Below are 19,856 nucleotides of genomic sequence, written 5' to 3' on the forward strand. Positions count from 1 at the left end.
AGCCGCTCAGGCAAATCATATGGTCTAAAAATGCATTTTTCCATGGATAACATGACATCATCGCGCCAAGTGCGTGCTCTTTCAGTCAATTAGTGTGCATATATACAGCCCGGCCCCCGGCCAAAATCTTTTTAATTGTAATTTTGAGGAATTTATCTGAATGTGCATGAACTATTTCTGTTCAAAATTGTTAGAAATGTTAAATGTTTAAATATTAACTGTCAGTTTACTGTACTGTGCCAACTGTACTACTATATGAGTACGTATTTTCTATAGTTTCATTGAAAATAAAACAGCAAAGTCCATTTGGCTGTCATCTGTTTTAATTATGAGACACATTTCTGTCAAAATCATGATTTTTTTTTTTTCATGCTTGAAGTAAGAAATGATGACTTTAAAAAAGCAGTTTTATACTTGTGAGTGTTGATGACACAGCTTTGCAACACTTGATATTCTAGTTTCAAGCATGTTTTACTCAATATAGCTCATCAAATCTCAGCAACAAGCTGTAATATCTTACTGACATCATTTAGGACCAAAACCCTTAAAACAAGTAAAACACTCTAACATAAAATCTGCTTAGTGAGAAGAATTATCTTATCAGACAGAAAATAAGCAAACATCACCCTTATTTGAGATATTTCATCTTACTTAGATTTCAGTTTTTGCAGTGTAGACCCCGAGAGTAACAAGCTGTTGCCTTGTTGCCTTTCCATTAAGAACAATAAATTAGTTTTTAGTATAAGTTTTCTGGTTTCAAGAAATGTAATGCCGAGTGCATATCATTATGTCAAGATAATGGCACTAGCATTTACTTCATTTCAACATATTGAGCAAAAATATCTTTTTTTTTTTCTACCAAGAAAAGTGCACTTGTTATTAGTGAGAATATACTTATTTTAAGCTATTTTTGGGTTCATTGAGGTTAGCTAATTGTATTTGTTTTGGAAAGTCTTGACAATCCGAATTGTATTGTTCTATTGGCAGATAATTTTGCTTAGTTCAAATAAAATACCCCTCATTTTTGTATTTTTTTTTCTTGTTTTTGAACACAGACTTTTTGCAGTGTACTAGCCGCTCAGGCAAATCATATGGTCTAAAAATGCATTTTTCCATGGATAACATGACATCATCGCGCCAAGTGCGTGCTATTTCAGTCAATTAGTGTGCATATATACAGCCCGGCCCCCGGCCAAAATCTTTTTAATTGTAATTTTGAGGAATTTATCTGAATGTGCATGAACTATTTCTGTTCAAAATTGTTAGAAATGTTAAATGTTTAAATATTAACTGTCAGTTTAAAGTACTGTACCAACCGTACTACTACATGAGTACCTATTTTCTATTGTTTCATTGAAAATAAAACAGCCAAGTCCATTTGGCCGTCATCTGTTTTAATTATGAGACACAATTGTGTCAAAATCATGATTTTTTTTTTTTTCATGCTTGAAGTAAGAAATTATGACTTTAAAAAAGTAGTTTTCTACTTGTGAGTGTTGATGACACAGCTTTGCAACACTTGATATTCTAGTTTCAAGCATGTTTTACTCAATATAGCTCATCAAATCTCAGCAACAAGCTGTAATATCTTACTGACATCATTTAGGACCAAAACCCTTAAAACAAGTAAAAGACTAACATAAAATCTGCTTAGTGAGAAGAATGATCTTATCAGACATAAAATAAGCAAACATCACCCTTATTTGAGATATTTCATCTTACTTAGATTTCAGTTTTTGCAGTGTATTAAAGATGGCAGTCGAACCTTTAGGCGTGTGTGTGCGTGGGGGGCCTTTTCAGAGGCGCTGGCCCGCCATCGATCCACGGCGTGTTAGCAAGCAGCGCTCCTGACAATAGCCCTCTCGTTCGATCATTGCGAGACGGCCCCCGGGACACGGGCGGATAAAAAAAGTGTTTTTTTCCCTCCTTCTCTTCCTCTTTCTAGCGGCAGCGCCCCGATAGCATCTACTGTAAACCAATTACACAGCACTTCCACCTCCAAGCATGCACGCCGCTACCTTATTATAATATCGCCCAAGTAAAGCCTTTGAATAATGCATACGGCCGCTATGTGAACAGTCGGGTGTTGTGGTGCGGCGGGTGCATTCGTATAAGACGCCATCACAAGGATAAACATCCTGGAAACGCCACTCAAGGCATCATGTATTCTGTTTACATGACAAGCCAGCCGGGAAGGTAATTTTCAAACGGCGGAAAGCGCTAAATACTTAATGCACAAGGTTGTCTGGCTGCATGTGTTGTGTTTGATATACGCGCGCGAGCTAACCGCGCTCCTCTGGGAGGTGTTTTTTTAAGTTGTTGTGCACGGAAATAAAGTATTTAACAAATAAACATCTTGTTTTCCTTGTAGTTAACAAGGCCGCGGCTTTGAGCGGGAACAAACAAAGTCTTTTGTTTCGATGAGTCGGCACGCGCCATTACCTCTCCCGCTCTCTTTCCCGCTCGCGCTCTCGTCTGTGGTTGAGCACTGGCGACTGTCCGTTGACGATGGAGTGGTGCGAGATGGGCGGCGAGGCTTTGGCGTGGTTGGAGGAGGAGGTAGTTGTCATGGAGTTGTTGTTGTTGTGGTTGCTGTTGTTGGTGGTGGATAGGTCGAGGCCGCCGCTGCCCGTGTTGCCGCTGCTGACGCCGTGCTTGATGCCGTTGTCCTCCATGGCGTGGCCGCCGCCGCCACCGCCGCCGCCTCCGACCCCGGTCACGTCCTTCCATAACTGCTGGAGCTCTGCGGGGCTCAGGCCAGCTTCAGAAAAACACAGGTGAAGCAAATTCAATCCATCAATGTTTATTTATATAGCCCTAAATCACAAGTGTCTCAAAGGGCTGCACAAGTCACCACGACATCCTCGGTTCAGAGCCCACATAAGGGCATGGAAAAACTCACAACCCAGTGGGATGTCAATATGAATGACTATGAGAAACCTTGGAGAGGACCGCATATGTGGGTGACCCCCGCCCCCACCCTCTAGGGGAGACCGGATTGATTGATTGATTGATTGAGACTTTTATTAGTAGGTTGCACAGTGAAGTACATATTCCGTACAATTGACCACTAAATGGTAACACCCGAATAAGTTTTTCAACTTGTTTAAGTCGGGGTCCACTTAAATTGATTCATGATACAGATATATACTATCATATATACTATCATCATAATACAGTCATCACACAAGATAATCACATTGAATTATTTACATTATTTACAATCAGGGGTGTGGAGGGGGGGGTGAGAGTCTTTGAAATACCGTATGTACATATGCACACATACACTCATGCACATAATCACGTTTCATCAAACATATATCAACGTTGTTGCCCTAGGGTAAACTGGGTAACGAAAAGCTTAACCTATAATTAGTATAACAATCTACAAGGTTAATGTAGGTTGCTTCTCTTTCTTCCCCTCCATTTTTCTGCATTCTTTCGTATCTCAAGTTATCATGACGTATATGTATTGTTGCATTTGAACAACTGTGTTTGTTGATAATAAAGGTCAATTATTGGTATTGTTCATTATCAATAGCGCTATTTCTATTGGTATTTGTATTGCTCCATTTGTAGTGTAATAATGCTCATTGTCATTTCTGTATTATTTTTTATTTTCGCTAACTGCTTATTTGCTATTACTTTTACCATCATATTTGTACATGTCCTATTTGCTGATGTTGCTCTGTTGTTGTTGTTTTTGTCTCTCTGTCTTATCCCCCTCTTGCCCCCCTCTGTCTTCCTTTTTTTCTCTTTCTATCCTCTCCTGCTCCAGCCCGGCTGCACCGAATGATAATATAAATACATTTAATAAAGTCAAATACAAATAAGGCAACAAGAGAAGTATCCCACACTTCTCTTTTGTAAAGTAAATCTGAACAGCCGATATGGGCATCTACATCAACTATATGATTTGTCTGAGAAGCTGGACAGGACAAAAAAAAAAAAAAAAAAGGGAAAAAATACAAATAAAAAAATTAAATTAAATTAAATTTAAAAAATACCGTATTTTTCGGACTATAAGTCGCTCCGGAGTATAAGTTGCACCAGCCGAAAAGGCATAATAAAGAAGGAAAAAAACATATATAAGTCGCACTGGAGTATAAGTCGCATTTTTTGGGGGGAAATTTATTTGATAAAAGTCAACACCAAGAATAGACATTTGAAAGGCAATTTAAAATGTCTAAAGAATAGTGAACAACAGGCTGAATAAGTGTACGTTATATGAGGCATAAATAACCAACTGGTATGTTAACGTAACATATTATGGTAAGAGTCATTCAAATAACTATAACATATAGAACATGCTATACGTTTACCAAACAATCTGTCACTCCTAATCGCTAAATCCCATGAAATCTTATACGTCTAGTCCAGGGGTCGGCAACCCAGAATGTTGAAAGAGCCATATTGGACCAAAAATACAAAAACAAATCTCTCTGGAGGCAAAAAATTAAAAGCCATATTACATACAGATAGTGTGTCATGACATATAAATTGAATTAAGATGACTTAAAGGAAACTAGATGACCTCAAATATAGCTACAAATGAGGCATAATGATGTAATATGTACATATAGCTAGCCTAAATAGCATGTTAGCATCGATTAGCTTGCAGTCATGCAGTGACCAAATATGTCTGATTAGCACTCCACACAAGTCAATAACATCAACAAAACTCACCTTTGTGCACTCAGGCACAACGTTAAAAGTTTGGTGGACAAAATGAGACAGAAAAAGAAGTGGCATAAAACACGTCCGAGAAAGTCGGAGGAACTTATACATGTAAACAAACTACGGTGTGTTCAAGGACCGCCAAAATTAGTCGGACAAAACGGCGCTCGCCAAATACTCGAATCAGTGAAGCATGTTTAATATAAACAGTGTGATTTATAACACTTAGGGAGGTTTGCGTCATGTTTGTCCTCATACAGAAACCATATTAAAACAAACCTTTTTTTTTCCCCCCTCATCTTTTTCCATTTTTCATACATTTTTGAAAAAGCTACAGAGAGCCACTTAGGCGGCGCTCTAGGTTGCCAACCCCTGGTCTAGTCTCTTACGTGAATGAGCTAAATAATATTATTTGATATTTTACGGTAATGTGTTAATCATTTCACACATAAGTCACTCCTGAGTATAAGTCGCACCCCCGGCCAAACTATGAAAAAAACTGCCACTTATAGTCCGAAAAATACGGTAATCTTTTCCGTAAACCTGATTTTGTTTTATTAAGTAGGTATGTGTGTTAAATGTTAAAAATTAATGGATTTCCCGGACTATAGAGCGCACCGGTATATAAGCCGCACCCGCTACATTTCAGAAGAAGAAAAAAAGTTCCATATATAGGCCGCACTGGACTATAAGCCCCAGATATATACACGTTGTGAAATTAGTTATTTATCAAGTGTGTTGAAATGTTAACAATTCGTTGTGGCTTGTGCAGCCCTTTGAGACACTTGTGATTTAGGGCTATAGAAATAAACTGATTGATTGATTGATTGATAAAAAACATTTGTGGCGCCCCCGGTGGGCTGTGGTCAAAATGCTTTGGCACACATGCCAGCAATCACGATAAGCTATGAACTACCACGATTTTCAATACTTATTCGTAGGGGTGTAACGGTACACAAAAATTTCGGTTCGGTACATACCTCGGTTTAGAGGTCACGGTTCGGTTCATTTTCGGTACAGTAAGAAAAAAACTAAATATACATTTTTGGGTTATTTATTTACCAAATTTGCTAAATCTTCCACCAAAAATATTTTTCTTAGTGTAATATTTGATGTGAAGTAATGGGAACCTTGGATAAGTCAATAATTCATAATAACATTGATTTTGATTTAATATTATGTTTTGAGCAATGACAGTTTGAAAGAAATAAAAAAAAACAGCTTTGTTTTATTAGTCAACATTGCAACTTTTTCTAAATTACATTTAACCTTTAAGCTTTTTTATTTCACTTTTGTTATGTTTTTGTTTATTTTAATAGTATTTTTAGAATGTGCCGTGGGCCTTTAAAACATTAGCTGTGGGCCGCAAATGGCATCGGGGCACACTTTTGACACCCCTGCTATAGATAATAAAACATTAAATGTGATAAATCTATGGATAAAAAGCAGAGCCTGGCGACGCATGCGCGTTTATCATAACTCTCTCTGTCTCTGCCCCTCCCTCACCAATGCTGTTGCACACACAATTTGTTTTGTTTTTAACCCCTTCTTAACCCTGAACGTACATTGAAAATACACGCAACCCTAACTCAAAATGCCGGAGATTTGAGGCATTTAAGAAACTCCGCCCTGACAGCTCCGCAAAAGAGGACATGTCCGGGGAAAAGAGGACGTATGGTCAGTCTATCCTAGCCCGGTCGCTGCTAGCATGCCGTGTGTTGTGCCTCGGTGTGCATTGTTTACACAACGTGCGTTACGCTACTTAATATGTCCTTGTGGAAAATCGTTCGGTACACCTCCGAACCGAACCGGAACCCCCGTACCGAAACGGTTCAATACAAATACACGTACCGTTACACCCCTACTTATTCGATTGCAAGATAAAAATGAAACAAACTGAACCCACGTCGAGTGGAACCTCAATTTACAAACGCATCTATTTGCGACTTTTTCGGTTTACAAACTTTTAGATTGCGCCAAATATTAGGGGTGTCAAAAAAAACAACAACATATCAAATGAAATGTGATAATAATAATAATAATTAATTACATTTGTAACGCACTTTAGATTTGTTAAAATCTCAAAGTGCTACAAAGTATAAAAAATAAATAAAAAAATAGAAAGTTAGAATATATAATAGACATTTCAAAAAGAAATGAAAACATGAAAAACACTAGATAAACACTAAGTGATGCTTATTTGTAACGATTATTAATAAAAATCAAAAAAATCAAAAATCAATTTAAAAAAAATATATATATATATATATACATATTTAAACATATATACAGTATATATAAATATATTTCCATCCATCCATAGTCTTCCGCTTGTCCCTTTGGGGGTAGCTTGCCTATCTCAGCTGCATTCGGGCGGAAGGCGAGGTACACCCTGGACAATCGCAGGGCCAACATATATATATATATATATATATATATATATATATATATATATACAGTACAGGCCAAAAGTTTGGACTCATCTTCTCATTCAATGCGTTTTAATTATTTTCATGACTATTTACATTGTAGATTGTCACTGAAGGCATCAAAACTATGAATGAACACATGTGGAGTTATGTACTTAACAAAAGAAGGTGAAATAACTGAAAACATGTTTTACATTCCAGTTTCGTCAAAATAGCCACCCTTTGCTCGGATGACTATTGCGCACACTCTTGGCATTCTCTCCATGAGCTTCTGTGAAATGAAAACCATTTCAGGTGACTACCTCCTGAAGCTCATGGAGAGAATGCCAAGAGTGTGCAAAGCAGTAATCAAGAGCTAAGGGTGGCTATTTTGAAGAAACTAGAATATAAAACATGTTTTCAGTTATTTCACCTTTTTTTTTTGTTAAGTACATAACTCCACATGTGTTCATTCATAGTTTTGATGCCTTCAGTGACAATCTGCAATGTAAATAGTCATGAAAATAAAGAAAACGCATTGAATGAGGAGAAGATGTGTCCAAACATTTGGCCTGTACTGTATATATTGTTTTGAGTTTTGAAAATGAAAAATATCAAAATGGCCCATGCAAGCTTAGATGTTTCCGTGTGCGACCCTCAGTGGAAAAAGTTTGGACACCCCCGCTCGAGACTAACAGTGGATGACTTTTGGGCCTTTTGCTTGATGGCGGCCATGTTTTTCAAACAATATTGCTGAAATATTGCACATATGTGCGTGTCGGTCCACCAAATTCTGTGGTGATTCAGCCTAACACACTTAAGTTACAACACTAAGTGTGCAGGCAAGACAGTTTGGGTGCATGTGTTGGCTAATTCTTGGTGTGTAATTGTTGGGGAGTGGAAGAGTCGTGTTGTTACGTCGCTGTTAGCAAAGGAGGTAAACAACAGCAACAAGCAGTGATGGAGTGGAAGGAAACAGGAAGACAGGAGCAAAGACGGCTTTAAAAGACGATCACGCTGCAGACAGACGAGCATACCGATGAGGACAATGCAAACACAAGAGATGTATAAAGAGATAACACAGGAGCGACACAGGTGAATACCAATGAGGGGAAACAAAAGCCGGACCGGAGGAAAAAGCTTTTTTTTCCCGGAAAGTGCATCCTCACCGCCCACTTACCTGACGGGGGCAGTGTCTGTCCGGGCAGGGCGGCCTGGCCGGGGGCGGGCCCGGGCAGGGAGAGCAGGCCCTGCCGCTGCATGTTGAGCAGGTGCTGCTGCTGCTGGAGCTGCTGCATTTGCAGGAGCTGCTGCTGGAAGACCAGCTGCTGGGCGGCCAGTTGCTGCTGCTGCTGCTGTTGCTATAGCGAGGGAGACAACATGGACAATTAACCAGAGAGCGACGGCTCATCTTAGCTTGCAACAGTGACAACAAACTGCAAAAAGTCAGTGTTCAAAAACAAGGGGAAAAAATACAAAAATGAGGGGTATTTTACTTGAACTAAGCAAAATGATCTGCCAATAGAACAAGAAAATTTGGCTTGTCAAGACTTTCCAAAACAAGTCAAATTAGCTAACCTCAATGAACCCCAAAATACCTTAAAATAAGTATATTCTCACCAATAACAAGTGCACTTTTCTTGGTAGAAAAACAAATATGAGACCTTTTTTCTCAATATGTTGAAAAATATTCTTAAATTAAGTAAATGCTAGTGCCAGTATCTTGACATAATGATATGCGCTCGGCATTACATTTCTTGAAACCAGCAAACTTACACTAAAAACGAGTTTATTTTCCTAATGGAAAGGCAAAAAGGCAACGCTCAGGCAAATCATATTGTCTAAAAATGTCAAAACGACGTGGACTGTGAGGGTTTTGTTTTCCCGAGATGCAAGTAAGGTTGGACTGGACATGGCGTGAAGGTAAGGACATATTTATTTTAACACTATCAAAAGGAACAAACGAAAAGCGCGCACAAGGGCGGAAGAACAAACTTGGCTATGAACAAAATTAACACATAAACTGACTAAGTATATATATATATATATATATATACGGCCCGGCCCTCTGCCAATTCTTTTTAATTGATTGTAATTTTGAAGAATTTATCTGAATGTGCATGAACTATTTCCGTTCCAAATTGTTTTGAAATGTCACATGTTAAGTGTTTAAATATTAACTGTCAGTTTACTGTACTGTGCCAACTGTACTACTATATATGTACTCTCTCTTGTTTCATTGAAAATAAAACAGCAAAGTCCATTACGCTGTCCTCTGTTGTAATTATGAGACACAATTGTGTCAAAGTCATGATTTTTTATTCCATTCTTGAAATAAGAAATTATTACTTAAAAAAAAATAGTTTCATACTTGTGAGTGTTGATGACACAGCTTTGCAACAGTTGATATTCTAGTTTCAAGCATGTTTTACTCGATATAGCTCATCAAATCTCAGCAACAAGCTGCAATATCTTACTGAGATCATTTAGGACCAAAACACTTAAAACAAGTAAAACACTCTAACATAAAATCTGCTTAGTGAGAAGAATTATCTTATCAGACAGAAAAAAAGGCAAATATCACCCTTATTTGAGATATTTAATCTTACTTAGATTTCAGTTTTTGCAGTTATATGACGGATTTAAGTTAAAGTTAAAGTTAAAGTACACACTAGGTGTGGCAAAATTATTCTCTTCATTTGACCCATCACCCTTGGATCAGCCCCTGGGAGGTGAGGGGAGCAGCATTACAGAAAATAAAGGACTTTATCACAAAATTGTAATTTTCTGAAACAGTCCTATATATATATATATATATATATATATATATATATATATATATATATATATATATATATATATATATATATATATATATATATATATATATATATATATATATATATATATATATATATATATATATATATATATATATTAAATTGTAATTATTATTTTTTATCCAAGTTCCATTTTAATATAAAATGATTACTACACAAAATGATCAATAATATATATATATATATATATATATATTTTTTTTTTTTGTCATATTCTGGATCATTTTTGTACACCACTCAATGTATACAGTATAATGAAATACAATTTAAAAAAGATAATTTTGTTTTAATTATTATTTTTCATACAAGTCCCATTTATATATAAAACTATTACTACACAAAATTATCATAAAATTACACTATTTTTGGGTCATATTCTGGATAATTTTTGTACACCACTCAAAATGTGTACAGTTATAATGAAATACAATCATATATTTTTCGTTTTATTTTAATTATTATTTTTCATACAAGTCCCATTTATATATTTAAAACTATTATTACACAAAATTGTCAATAAATTACATTATATTTTTGTCATAATCTGGATCGTTTTTGTACACAACTCAAATTATTATATTTAAGTTAGATTTAAGTGAATTTTTAGTAATATTATTTTTCCTGTTTTTAATATAAGAAGGAAGTTGTAAAATACTCATTTAATTTATAATAAATTAATAATAATAATAATAAATATAATATAATATATAATATAATAATAATATAATATAATGAATAATTGAAATTACTAGGGATGTCCGATAATGGCTTTTTGCCAATATCCAATATTCCGATATTGTCCAACTCTTTAATTACCGATACCGATATCAACCGATACCGATATCAACCAATACCGATCCATATAGTCGTGGAATTAACACATTATTATTCCTAATTTGGACAACCAGGTATGGTGAAGATAATGTCCTTTTTAAAAAAATTAATAAAATAAAATAAGATAAATAAATGAAAAACATTTTCTTGAATAAAAAAGAAAGTAAAACAATATAAAAACAGTTACGTAGAAACTAGTAATTAATGAAAATGAGTAAAATTATCTGTTAAAGGTTAGTACTATTAGTGGAGCAGCAGCACGCACAATCATGTGTGCTTACGGACTGTATCCCTTGCAGACTGTATTGATATATATTGATATATAATGTAGGAAGCAGAATATTAATAACAGAAAGAAACAATTGTGTGAATGAGTGTAAATGGGGGAGGGAGGTTTTTTGGGTTGGTGCACTAATTGTAAGTGCATCTTGTGTTTTTTATGTTGATTTAATAAAAACATTTAAAAAAAATAAAACGATACTGATAATTAAAAAAACGATACCGATAATTTCCGATATTACATTTTAAAGCATTTGTCGGCCGATAATATCGGCTTGCATCTCTAGAAATTACTATTGATTAAATTAAATGTCTATTTTTTATTACGTTCTTATAAATTGTTGGACAAAGTCCCTGTTTGTGTAACGGAGGGAGGAGGAGGAGGCACACCCCCCTGCCAAACAGGCTGCATAATGGAGTGATGCAGGTGATACCATCCCGCCTCCTCTGGAGAAATAAGGGAGCAATTTCTATTCTGATGGCTGGAAAAATAAAACAATTGACAAATCCAAACAGAAACAAAGCCGCCGGGAGGTCACACGCGGGCTTCCATAACAGGCTCCTTGAAAGTATGTTCCCGTGTATTTTTGTCTGATTAATTTCACGTGGAGCAAAACAAACATGGCCGTGCTCGCCTTCTCTTCTCCATGATGAGACAGTCTACCTGTCACCGTGTCATCTCTGAGTGACACACGGCGCAACACTGTGTGTGTCGAACCCACTAATGGTTAAAAAACACTTCCTTGGCTGAACTGTTGGAGTAAAAAAAAAAAAAAAAAAACACAAAACCCTTTACCTCTTTAGCTTGCTTGCCAGGGTGTTGCTGCTGGAGGAGCTGAAGATGAAGCTGCTCCTGCTGCTTCTTGTAGAACTCCTGCAGGTGTTGCTGCACAAAGACAAGACACTATCAGTGCACACTCCTCGAAACCTGCACTTCTCATTGCATTGGCATGCAAGACACCCGCATTGATTTATCATCTTTGTTTTTGCAATTATTAAGCCACAAACTCTGCATTTATTATGCATTTTATGTGAAATAAGTCTAGTTTACTCCAACATGATTTCCCCGTTCCTCCATTTTTAAACCTTTTTCCGTTATTGACTTTCTTCGGGGTTCTGATTGACAAAGATGGAAACTAATTTTTGCAATATTTGTGGAAAATGTGCATAATCCAGTGAAAGAAAATGTGTAAATAATAGTAAAACTTCCACCATCTCTGTGGAGTTGTAGCGTAGATAATATACCCGGTATAATATGTATTTTTAGTGGAATTTTAAGGAAAATTTGATGCAATATTTGTGGAAAATGTGCATAATACAGTGAAAGAAAATGTCTAAATAATACTAAAACATCCGCCATAGTCGTGGAGTTGTAGTATAGATAATCATTGGGTACAACAGGTATTTTTTAGTGGGATTTAGTGCAATTTTAAACATAATATTTTGCAATATTTGTGGAAAATGTGCATAATCCAGTGAAAGAAAATGCGTAAATAATAGTAAAACATCCGCCATCTCTGTGGAGTTGTAGCGTCGATAATATACCCGGTATAACATGTATTTTTAGTGGAATTTTAAGGAAAATTTTATGCAATATTTGTGGAAAATGTGCATAATCCAGTGAAAGAAAATGTGTAAATAATAGTAAAACATCCGCCATCTCTGTGGAGTTGTAGCGTCGATAATATACCCGGTATAACATGTATTTTTAGTGGAATTTTAAGGAAAATTGTATGCAATATTTGTGGAAAATGTGCATAATACAGTGAAATAAAATGTGTAAATAATAGTAAAACATCCGCCATCTCTGTGGAGTTGTAGCGTCGATAATATACCCGGTATAAAATGTATTTTTAGTGGAATTTTAAGGAAAATTTTATGCAATATTTGTGGAAAATGTGCATAATCCAGTGAAAGAAAATGTGTAAATAATAGTAAAACATCCGCCATCTCTGTGGAGTTGTAGCGTAGATAATATACCCGGTATAACATGTATTTTTAGTGGAATTTTAAGGAAAATTTTATGCAATATTTGTGGAAAATGTGCATAATCCAGTGAAAGAAAATGTGTAAATAATAGTAAAACATCCGCCATCTCTGTGGAGTTGTAGCGTAGATAATATACCCGGTTTAACATGTATTTTTAGTGGAATTTTAAGGAAAATTTTATGCAATATTTGTGGAAAATGTGCATAAGACAGTGAAAGAAAATGTCTAAATAAATATAAAACATCCACCATCTCTGTGGAGTTGTAGCGTAGATAATATACCCGGTATAACATGTATTTTTAGTGGAATTTTAAGGAACATTTTATGCAATATTTGTGGAAAATGTGCATAATACAGTGAAAGAAAATGTGTAAATAATAGTAAAACATCCGCCATCTCTGTGGAGTTGTAGCGTAGATAATATACCCGGTATAACATGTATTTTTAGTGGAATTTTAAGGAAAATTTTATGCAATATTTGTGGAAAATGTGCATAATACAGTGAAAGAAAATGTGTAAATAATAGTAAAACATCCGCCATCTCTGTGGAGTTGTAGCGTCGATAATATACCCGGTATAACATGTATTTTTAGTGGAATTTTAAGGAAAATTTTATGCAATATTTGTGGAAAATGTGCATAATACAGTGAAAGAAAATGTGTAAATAATAGTAAAACATCCGCCTTCTCTGTGGAGTTGTAGCGTAGATAATATACCCGGTATAACATGTATTTTTAGTGGAATTTTAAGGAAAATTTTATGCAATATTTGTGGAAAATGTGCATAATACAGTGAAAGAAAATGTCTAAATAATACTAAAACATCCGCCATAGTCGTGGAGTTGTAGCGTAGATAATATACCCGGTATAACATGTATTTTTAGTGGAATTTTAAGGAAAATTTTATGCAATATTTGTGGAAAATGTGCATAATCCAGTGAAAGAAAATGTGTAAATAATAGTAAAACATCCGCCATCTCTGTGGAGTTGTAGCGTAGATAATATACCCGGTATAACATGTATTTTTAGTGGAATTTTAAGGAAAATTTTATGCAATATTTGTGGAAAATGTGCATAATACAGTGAAAGAAAATGTCTAAATAATACTAAAACATCCGCCATAGTCGTGGAGTTGTAGTATAGATAATCATTGGGTACAACAGGTATTTTTTAGTGGGATTTAGTGCAATTTTAAACATAATATTTTGCAATATTTGTGGAAAATGTGCATAATCCAGTGAAAGAAAATGTGTAAATAATAGTAAAACATCCGCCATCTCTGTGGAGTTGTAGCGTCGATAATATACCCGGTATAACATGTATTTTTAGTGGAATTTTAAGGAAAATTTTATGCAATATTTGTGGAAAATGTGCATAATACAGTGAAAGAAAATGTGTAAATAATAGTAAAACATCCACCATCTCTGTGGAGTTGTAGCGTAGATAATATACCCGGTATAACATGTATTTTTAGTGGAATTTTAAGGAAAATTTTATGCAATATTTGTGGAAAATGTGCATAATACAGTGAAAGAAAATGTCTAAATAATACTAAAACATCCGCCATAGTCGTGGAGTTGTAGCGTAGATAATATACCCGGTATAACATGTATTTTTAGTGGAATTTTAAGGAAAATTTTATGCAATATTTGTGGAATATGTGCATAATCCAGTGAAAGAAAATGTGTAAATAATAGTAAAACATCCGCCATCTCTGTGGAGTTGTAGCGTAGATAATATACCCGGTATAACATGTATTTTTAGTGGAATTTTAAGGAAAATTTGATGCAATATTTGTGGAAAATGTGCATAATACAGTGAAAGAAAATGTCTAAATAATACTAAAACATCCGCCATAGTCGTGGAGTTGTAGTATAGATAATCATTGGGTACAACAGGTATTTTTTAGTGGGATTTAGTGCAATTTTAAACATAATATTTTGCAATATTTGTGGAAAATGTGCATAATCCAGTGAAAGAAAATGTGTAAATAATAGTAAAACATCCGCCATCTCTGTGGAGTTGTAGCGTCGATAATATACCTGGTATAACATGTATTTTTAGTGGAATTTTAAGGAAAATTTTATGCAATATTTGTGGAAAATGTGCATAATACAGTGAAAGAAAATGTCTAAATAATACTAAAACATCCGCCATAGTCGTGGAGTTGTAGCGTAGATAATATACCCGGTATAACATGTATTTTTAGTGGAATTTTAAGGAAAATTTTATGCAATATTTGTGGAAAATGTGCATAATCCAGTGAAAGAAAATGTGTAAATAATAGTAAAACATCCGCCATCTCTGTGGAGTTGTAGCGTAGATAATATACCCGGTATAACATGTATTTTTAGTGGAATTTTAAGGAAAATTTTATGCAATATTTGTGGAAAATGTGCATAATACAGTGAAAGAAAATGTCTAAATAATACTAAAACATCCGCCATATTCGTGGAGTTGTAGTATAGATAATCATTGGGTACAACAGGTATTTTTTAGTGTGATTTAGTGCAATTTTAAACATAATATTTTGCAATATTTGTGGAAAATGTGCATAATCCAGTGAAAGAAAATGTGTAAATAATAGTAAAACATCTGCCTTTAAATTCAAGTGACAAAACTATGGACTGTACTTAAGAGTAGTCAGTGCACAGCTGGTGTCGATTTACTATACCGTGAAAATGACAACACACAACTTTTATTGTCTAAATAGCTGGCAACAACAGTAAACACCAAGATAACAACCGTGTCTTGTTGGTGGTAGCGTCATGGCCTGCGGCAGCATGAGTGCTGCCGGTACTAGGGAGCTGTGGTTTGCTAAAGAAACATTATATCCTAAATAACTGGCAAAACAAGTGAACACCAGGATGACCGTGTCTTGGCAGTAGCTTCATGGTCTGGGGTTGCATGAATGCTGCCAGCACTGGGAAGCTGTGGTTCACTATGGAAACATTATACCCTAAATAACTGGGAAAAAAGGTTACACCAGGATAACCATGTCTTGGTGGTGGCTTCATGGCCTGGGGCTGCATGAATGCTGCCAGCACCGGGAAGCTGTGGTTCACTTCGGAAACATTATACCCTAAATAACTGGGAAAACAAGTTTACACCAGGATAACCGTATCTTGGCAGTAGCTTCATGGTCTGGGGTTGCATGAATGCAGCCGGCACCAGGGAGTTATGGTTTACTAAAGAAACTATATTCCCCCAATTGCTGGCAAAACAAGTGACCACCAGTGTAACCATGTCTTGGTGGTAGCTTCATGGCCTGGGGCTGCATGAATGCTGCCAGCACTGGGAAGCTGTGGTTCACTGAAGAAACATTATCGAACTAGCTGACAACATAATGTGACCGCTGACTTAACCGTGTCTAGGTGGCGGGAGCGTCATGGCATGGGGCTGCATGAGTGCCGCCTTCACTTGGAAGCTTTGGTTCACTGAAGAAACATTATCGAACTAGCTGACAACATAAAGTGACCGCTGAGTTAACCGTGTCTAAGTGGCGGTAGCGTCATGGCATGGGGCTGAATGAGTGCCGCCTTCACTTGGAAGCTGTGGTTCACTGAAGAAACATTATTGAACTAGCTGACAACATAATGTGACCGCTGACTTAACCGTGTCTTGGTGGCGGTAGCGTCATGGCATGGGGCTGCATGAGTGCTAAGTTATACTCAAGTTTTGTTCCTACGAAGGCATTGGGGTGATGCAACATGATCAACTGCAATATTAGGTAAATGTAATCCTGGCGATGCTTAATGACAAAGTTAAGTGCCTTTAAGTTGCTGTGACAGACGCGGTCGGAGCAAAGTGTGCTGACAATCTTCATTCAACTCCTAATCAAATCCACTCATGGACTCTTGACACCATTCCTAAATGTCCCATCATCGTCCGTCCCCGACAGGAGGATGTGGGCTACCTGCTGCAGCATGACGGCCTGCTGCTGCTGGAGGAGGGCCTGCAGCTGCTGGGGGGAGAGGACCTGCTGCTGGAGGATCTGCTGCATCTGTTGCGGCGTGATCACCTGGGGACTCATCATGGCCACTGAGACCGGAACCTGCAAAACACAAGTGCGGCGTTGAGAAGGACGACGGCGGGAACGTGAAGGACAGGTATTTGTGTTGCTCATCTTATTTTCCCTTCCTGTCCTCCCCGTCCCCAGTGGGGACAAGGAAGGGATTTAAATAGAAGTAGACCTTAATTAGCTTCTATCAATGGTGCTAATGGGAAACTGCGTGACCGAGAAGTGGGGTCACGGCTTGTATTTATTGGAAGGAAAAATAAAATAAAATCTATATACAATTGTACCTCAATTTTCATACACCTCGGCTTGTACGATTCGGTTTTGGACATGATTTTGCCCCAGTTATTGTACATCAGGGGTGTCCAAACTTTTTCCACTGAGGGCCGCATTCTGAAAAATCAAAGCAAGCGGGGGCCATTTTGATATTTTTTATTTTAAAAACCAATACAATATATGTATAAAAAATATACATTTAGGCCTCCACTCAGGCTTGATCCAGGGGACCCCAAAGGGTTTTGGTAAAAAAAATATAAAAAATGTGTCATTATTCAGTATTATTATTTGTATTAATATTCAAGTTTTAAATCTGTAGATCAACATTAGGTCTGTCTGTCAATATAACGCTTTTAAAGATTTAAGTTGTATGCTCTTGTTGTCAAAGAAAACACAGTTTTTTTATGGAAAAAATACAAAATATGCAATATTTTCACACGATAGTGGAATATTTGAGATTATATAATAATTGGAGCCTTAAAAAGGTCAATAACTCATAACAACGTTGATTTTAATTCATTATTATTTTTTGAGCAAAGACACTTAAAAACAAATCACACTAAAATTATTGGGGATCCAAAAAATTAATTCTATTTTTTTTTTTTTACTGTTTACTTTTTAACACAATAATCTCGAGATCAACTACAGATCTATCCGTCAATTATACGTTTTATTGTTGTTTATGTTTTTCATTTGTTCGTTTTAGGCCCTTTAAAAAAAACAGCTCCGTTTTTTACATGGCAACACAAAATATGCAACATTTTCCCCAAAAATATCTCAAATGTGATGTAATTGGAGCCTTAAAAAGGTCAATAATTCATAATGACATTGATTTTGATTCATTACTATTTTTGAAAGAAAGAAACAGCCTGCATGGCAGCTTTGTGTTATTAGAGTCAAAATTGCAACATTTTCTTGTTACATTTCACCTGTTTGCTCTTTTATACCACTTATCATGTTTTGAATTTTTTTCAATCGTATTTTTAAAATGTGCCGTGGGGCCGTTAAAAAATGACCTGCGGGCCACAAATGGCCCCCGGGCCTCACTTTGGACACCCCTGTTGTACATGTAACCAACTAGTCCACCTGCGGTATCAGTGCCCAAACAATTCAATGAGTCTCTTTACTTTTTATTTGATAGAGTACGACCGCAAAGTAAGGTCAAAAAAAGTAGCGAGTGCCAGCACTTTGCTAAAGAACGCGAGAAGCACTATTGAATTCAAGAAAGAAGTGGTAGCAAAGTACATTTGCATTGTTTTCTGCATATAAAACTACAATTAGTTAAAATGTTTGCTTTTAGGAAGAGAAAGAATAGAAAATAGGGGCGGCATGGCTTGGATGGTAGAGCAACCGTCCAGTAACTTGGGTGTTCCTTGGGGGTTGTAGTGTTTCTGGACTAAAGGCTGCTACTTTTTTCCTACACTTTAGACCCTGCGGCCTATTAAACAGTGCGGCTAATTTATGTATTCTTTTTTTTTGTTGGCGGCCATAATGCAAATAGTTTTCAAAAACAAACTAGCAAGGACCAAGGAGTGTAATTGTTTTGTGCAATGGCACCATCTTTCGGTGCTTCTAACCGGAAGTACAAATGTCGTTCCATCCATAGCGTTTCTATTCGTATGGATTCCTCATTCATCATTCATAGGTTATACAAGTTAAAGGTAAAGTTAAAGTACCAATGATTGTCCCACACACACTAGGTGTGGTGAAATTGGTCCTCTGCATTTGACCCATTCTCTTGTTCACCCTCTGGGAGGTGAGGGGAGCAGTGGGCAGCAGCGGTGGCCGCGCCCGGGAATCATTTTTGGTGATTCAACCCCCAATTCCAACCCTTGATGCTGAGTGCCCAGCAGGGAGGTAATGGCTCCCATTTTTATAGTCATTGGTATGACTCGTTGGTATGATACAATTGAACTAAAACTATTTTTGTCCCATGTGTTTTCATGAATGCATGTCATGCTATCGTAATTTAATCAAGCGAGTGTCGTTAGCATTAGCTAATATGCTAACACGTTTACGAGTGTCTGTGTTACTTACAATGGCATTCTTTTTGTATTGTTTCAGAAATTTCTCAGTAAATTCACCAAAACGTCACTGTGGAGTTATTGAGTCCGTTTATCTGATTGGAAAGCTAACTTCCACAGCTAGTGGGTCCATGGCAATTGCTTTTGTTTTGTTTGATGAACCGTTTTACTGCCGCGTTACAGACACCATTTGGAAACATTTACATTATCTTTCTGTGTAAATAAGTAACTTTTTGCAATTTATATATCTGAGTCCTTTGCGGCCAATATAGGGGAAAATATATTTTTCTTCTAAAATTTAGTGGGTGCGGCTTTTCTACGGGTGTGCTCTATAGTCCGGAAAATATGGTAGTAAAAAATCAGAGAAGAATCAAAGAATTATCAGGAATAAAAAAAATTCTAAAAAAAACCCCCTCTAAAAGTGCCTGATTTTATTTTTATTTTTATTAAGGATCCCCATTAGCTGGTTGCCACAACAACCCACTAGTCTTCCTGGGGTCCACAAACGCAAT

General features: G+C 36.3%; 1 protein-coding gene across 1 annotated transcript in view; it reads right to left on the minus strand.

The window, feature by feature from the left end:
• The window catches only part of LOC133661331 (forkhead box protein P2-like), a 309,673-nt gene that overhangs the window by 46,258 nt on the left and 243,559 nt on the right, over window positions 1-19,856 (minus strand). The window contains 4 exon segments of the mRNA XM_062064460.1: window positions 2,443-2,761; window positions 8,266-8,446; window positions 11,835-11,924; window positions 16,943-17,080. Of these exon segments, the coding sequence (XP_061920444.1) occupies window positions 2,443-2,761; window positions 8,266-8,446; window positions 11,835-11,924; window positions 16,943-17,080 (728 nt within the window).

Source organism: Entelurus aequoreus, linkage group LG12 (assembly GCF_033978785.1).
Source record: "Entelurus aequoreus isolate RoL-2023_Sb linkage group LG12, RoL_Eaeq_v1.1, whole genome shotgun sequence".
Lineage (NCBI taxonomy): Eukaryota > Metazoa > Chordata > Actinopteri > Syngnathiformes > Syngnathidae > Entelurus > Entelurus aequoreus.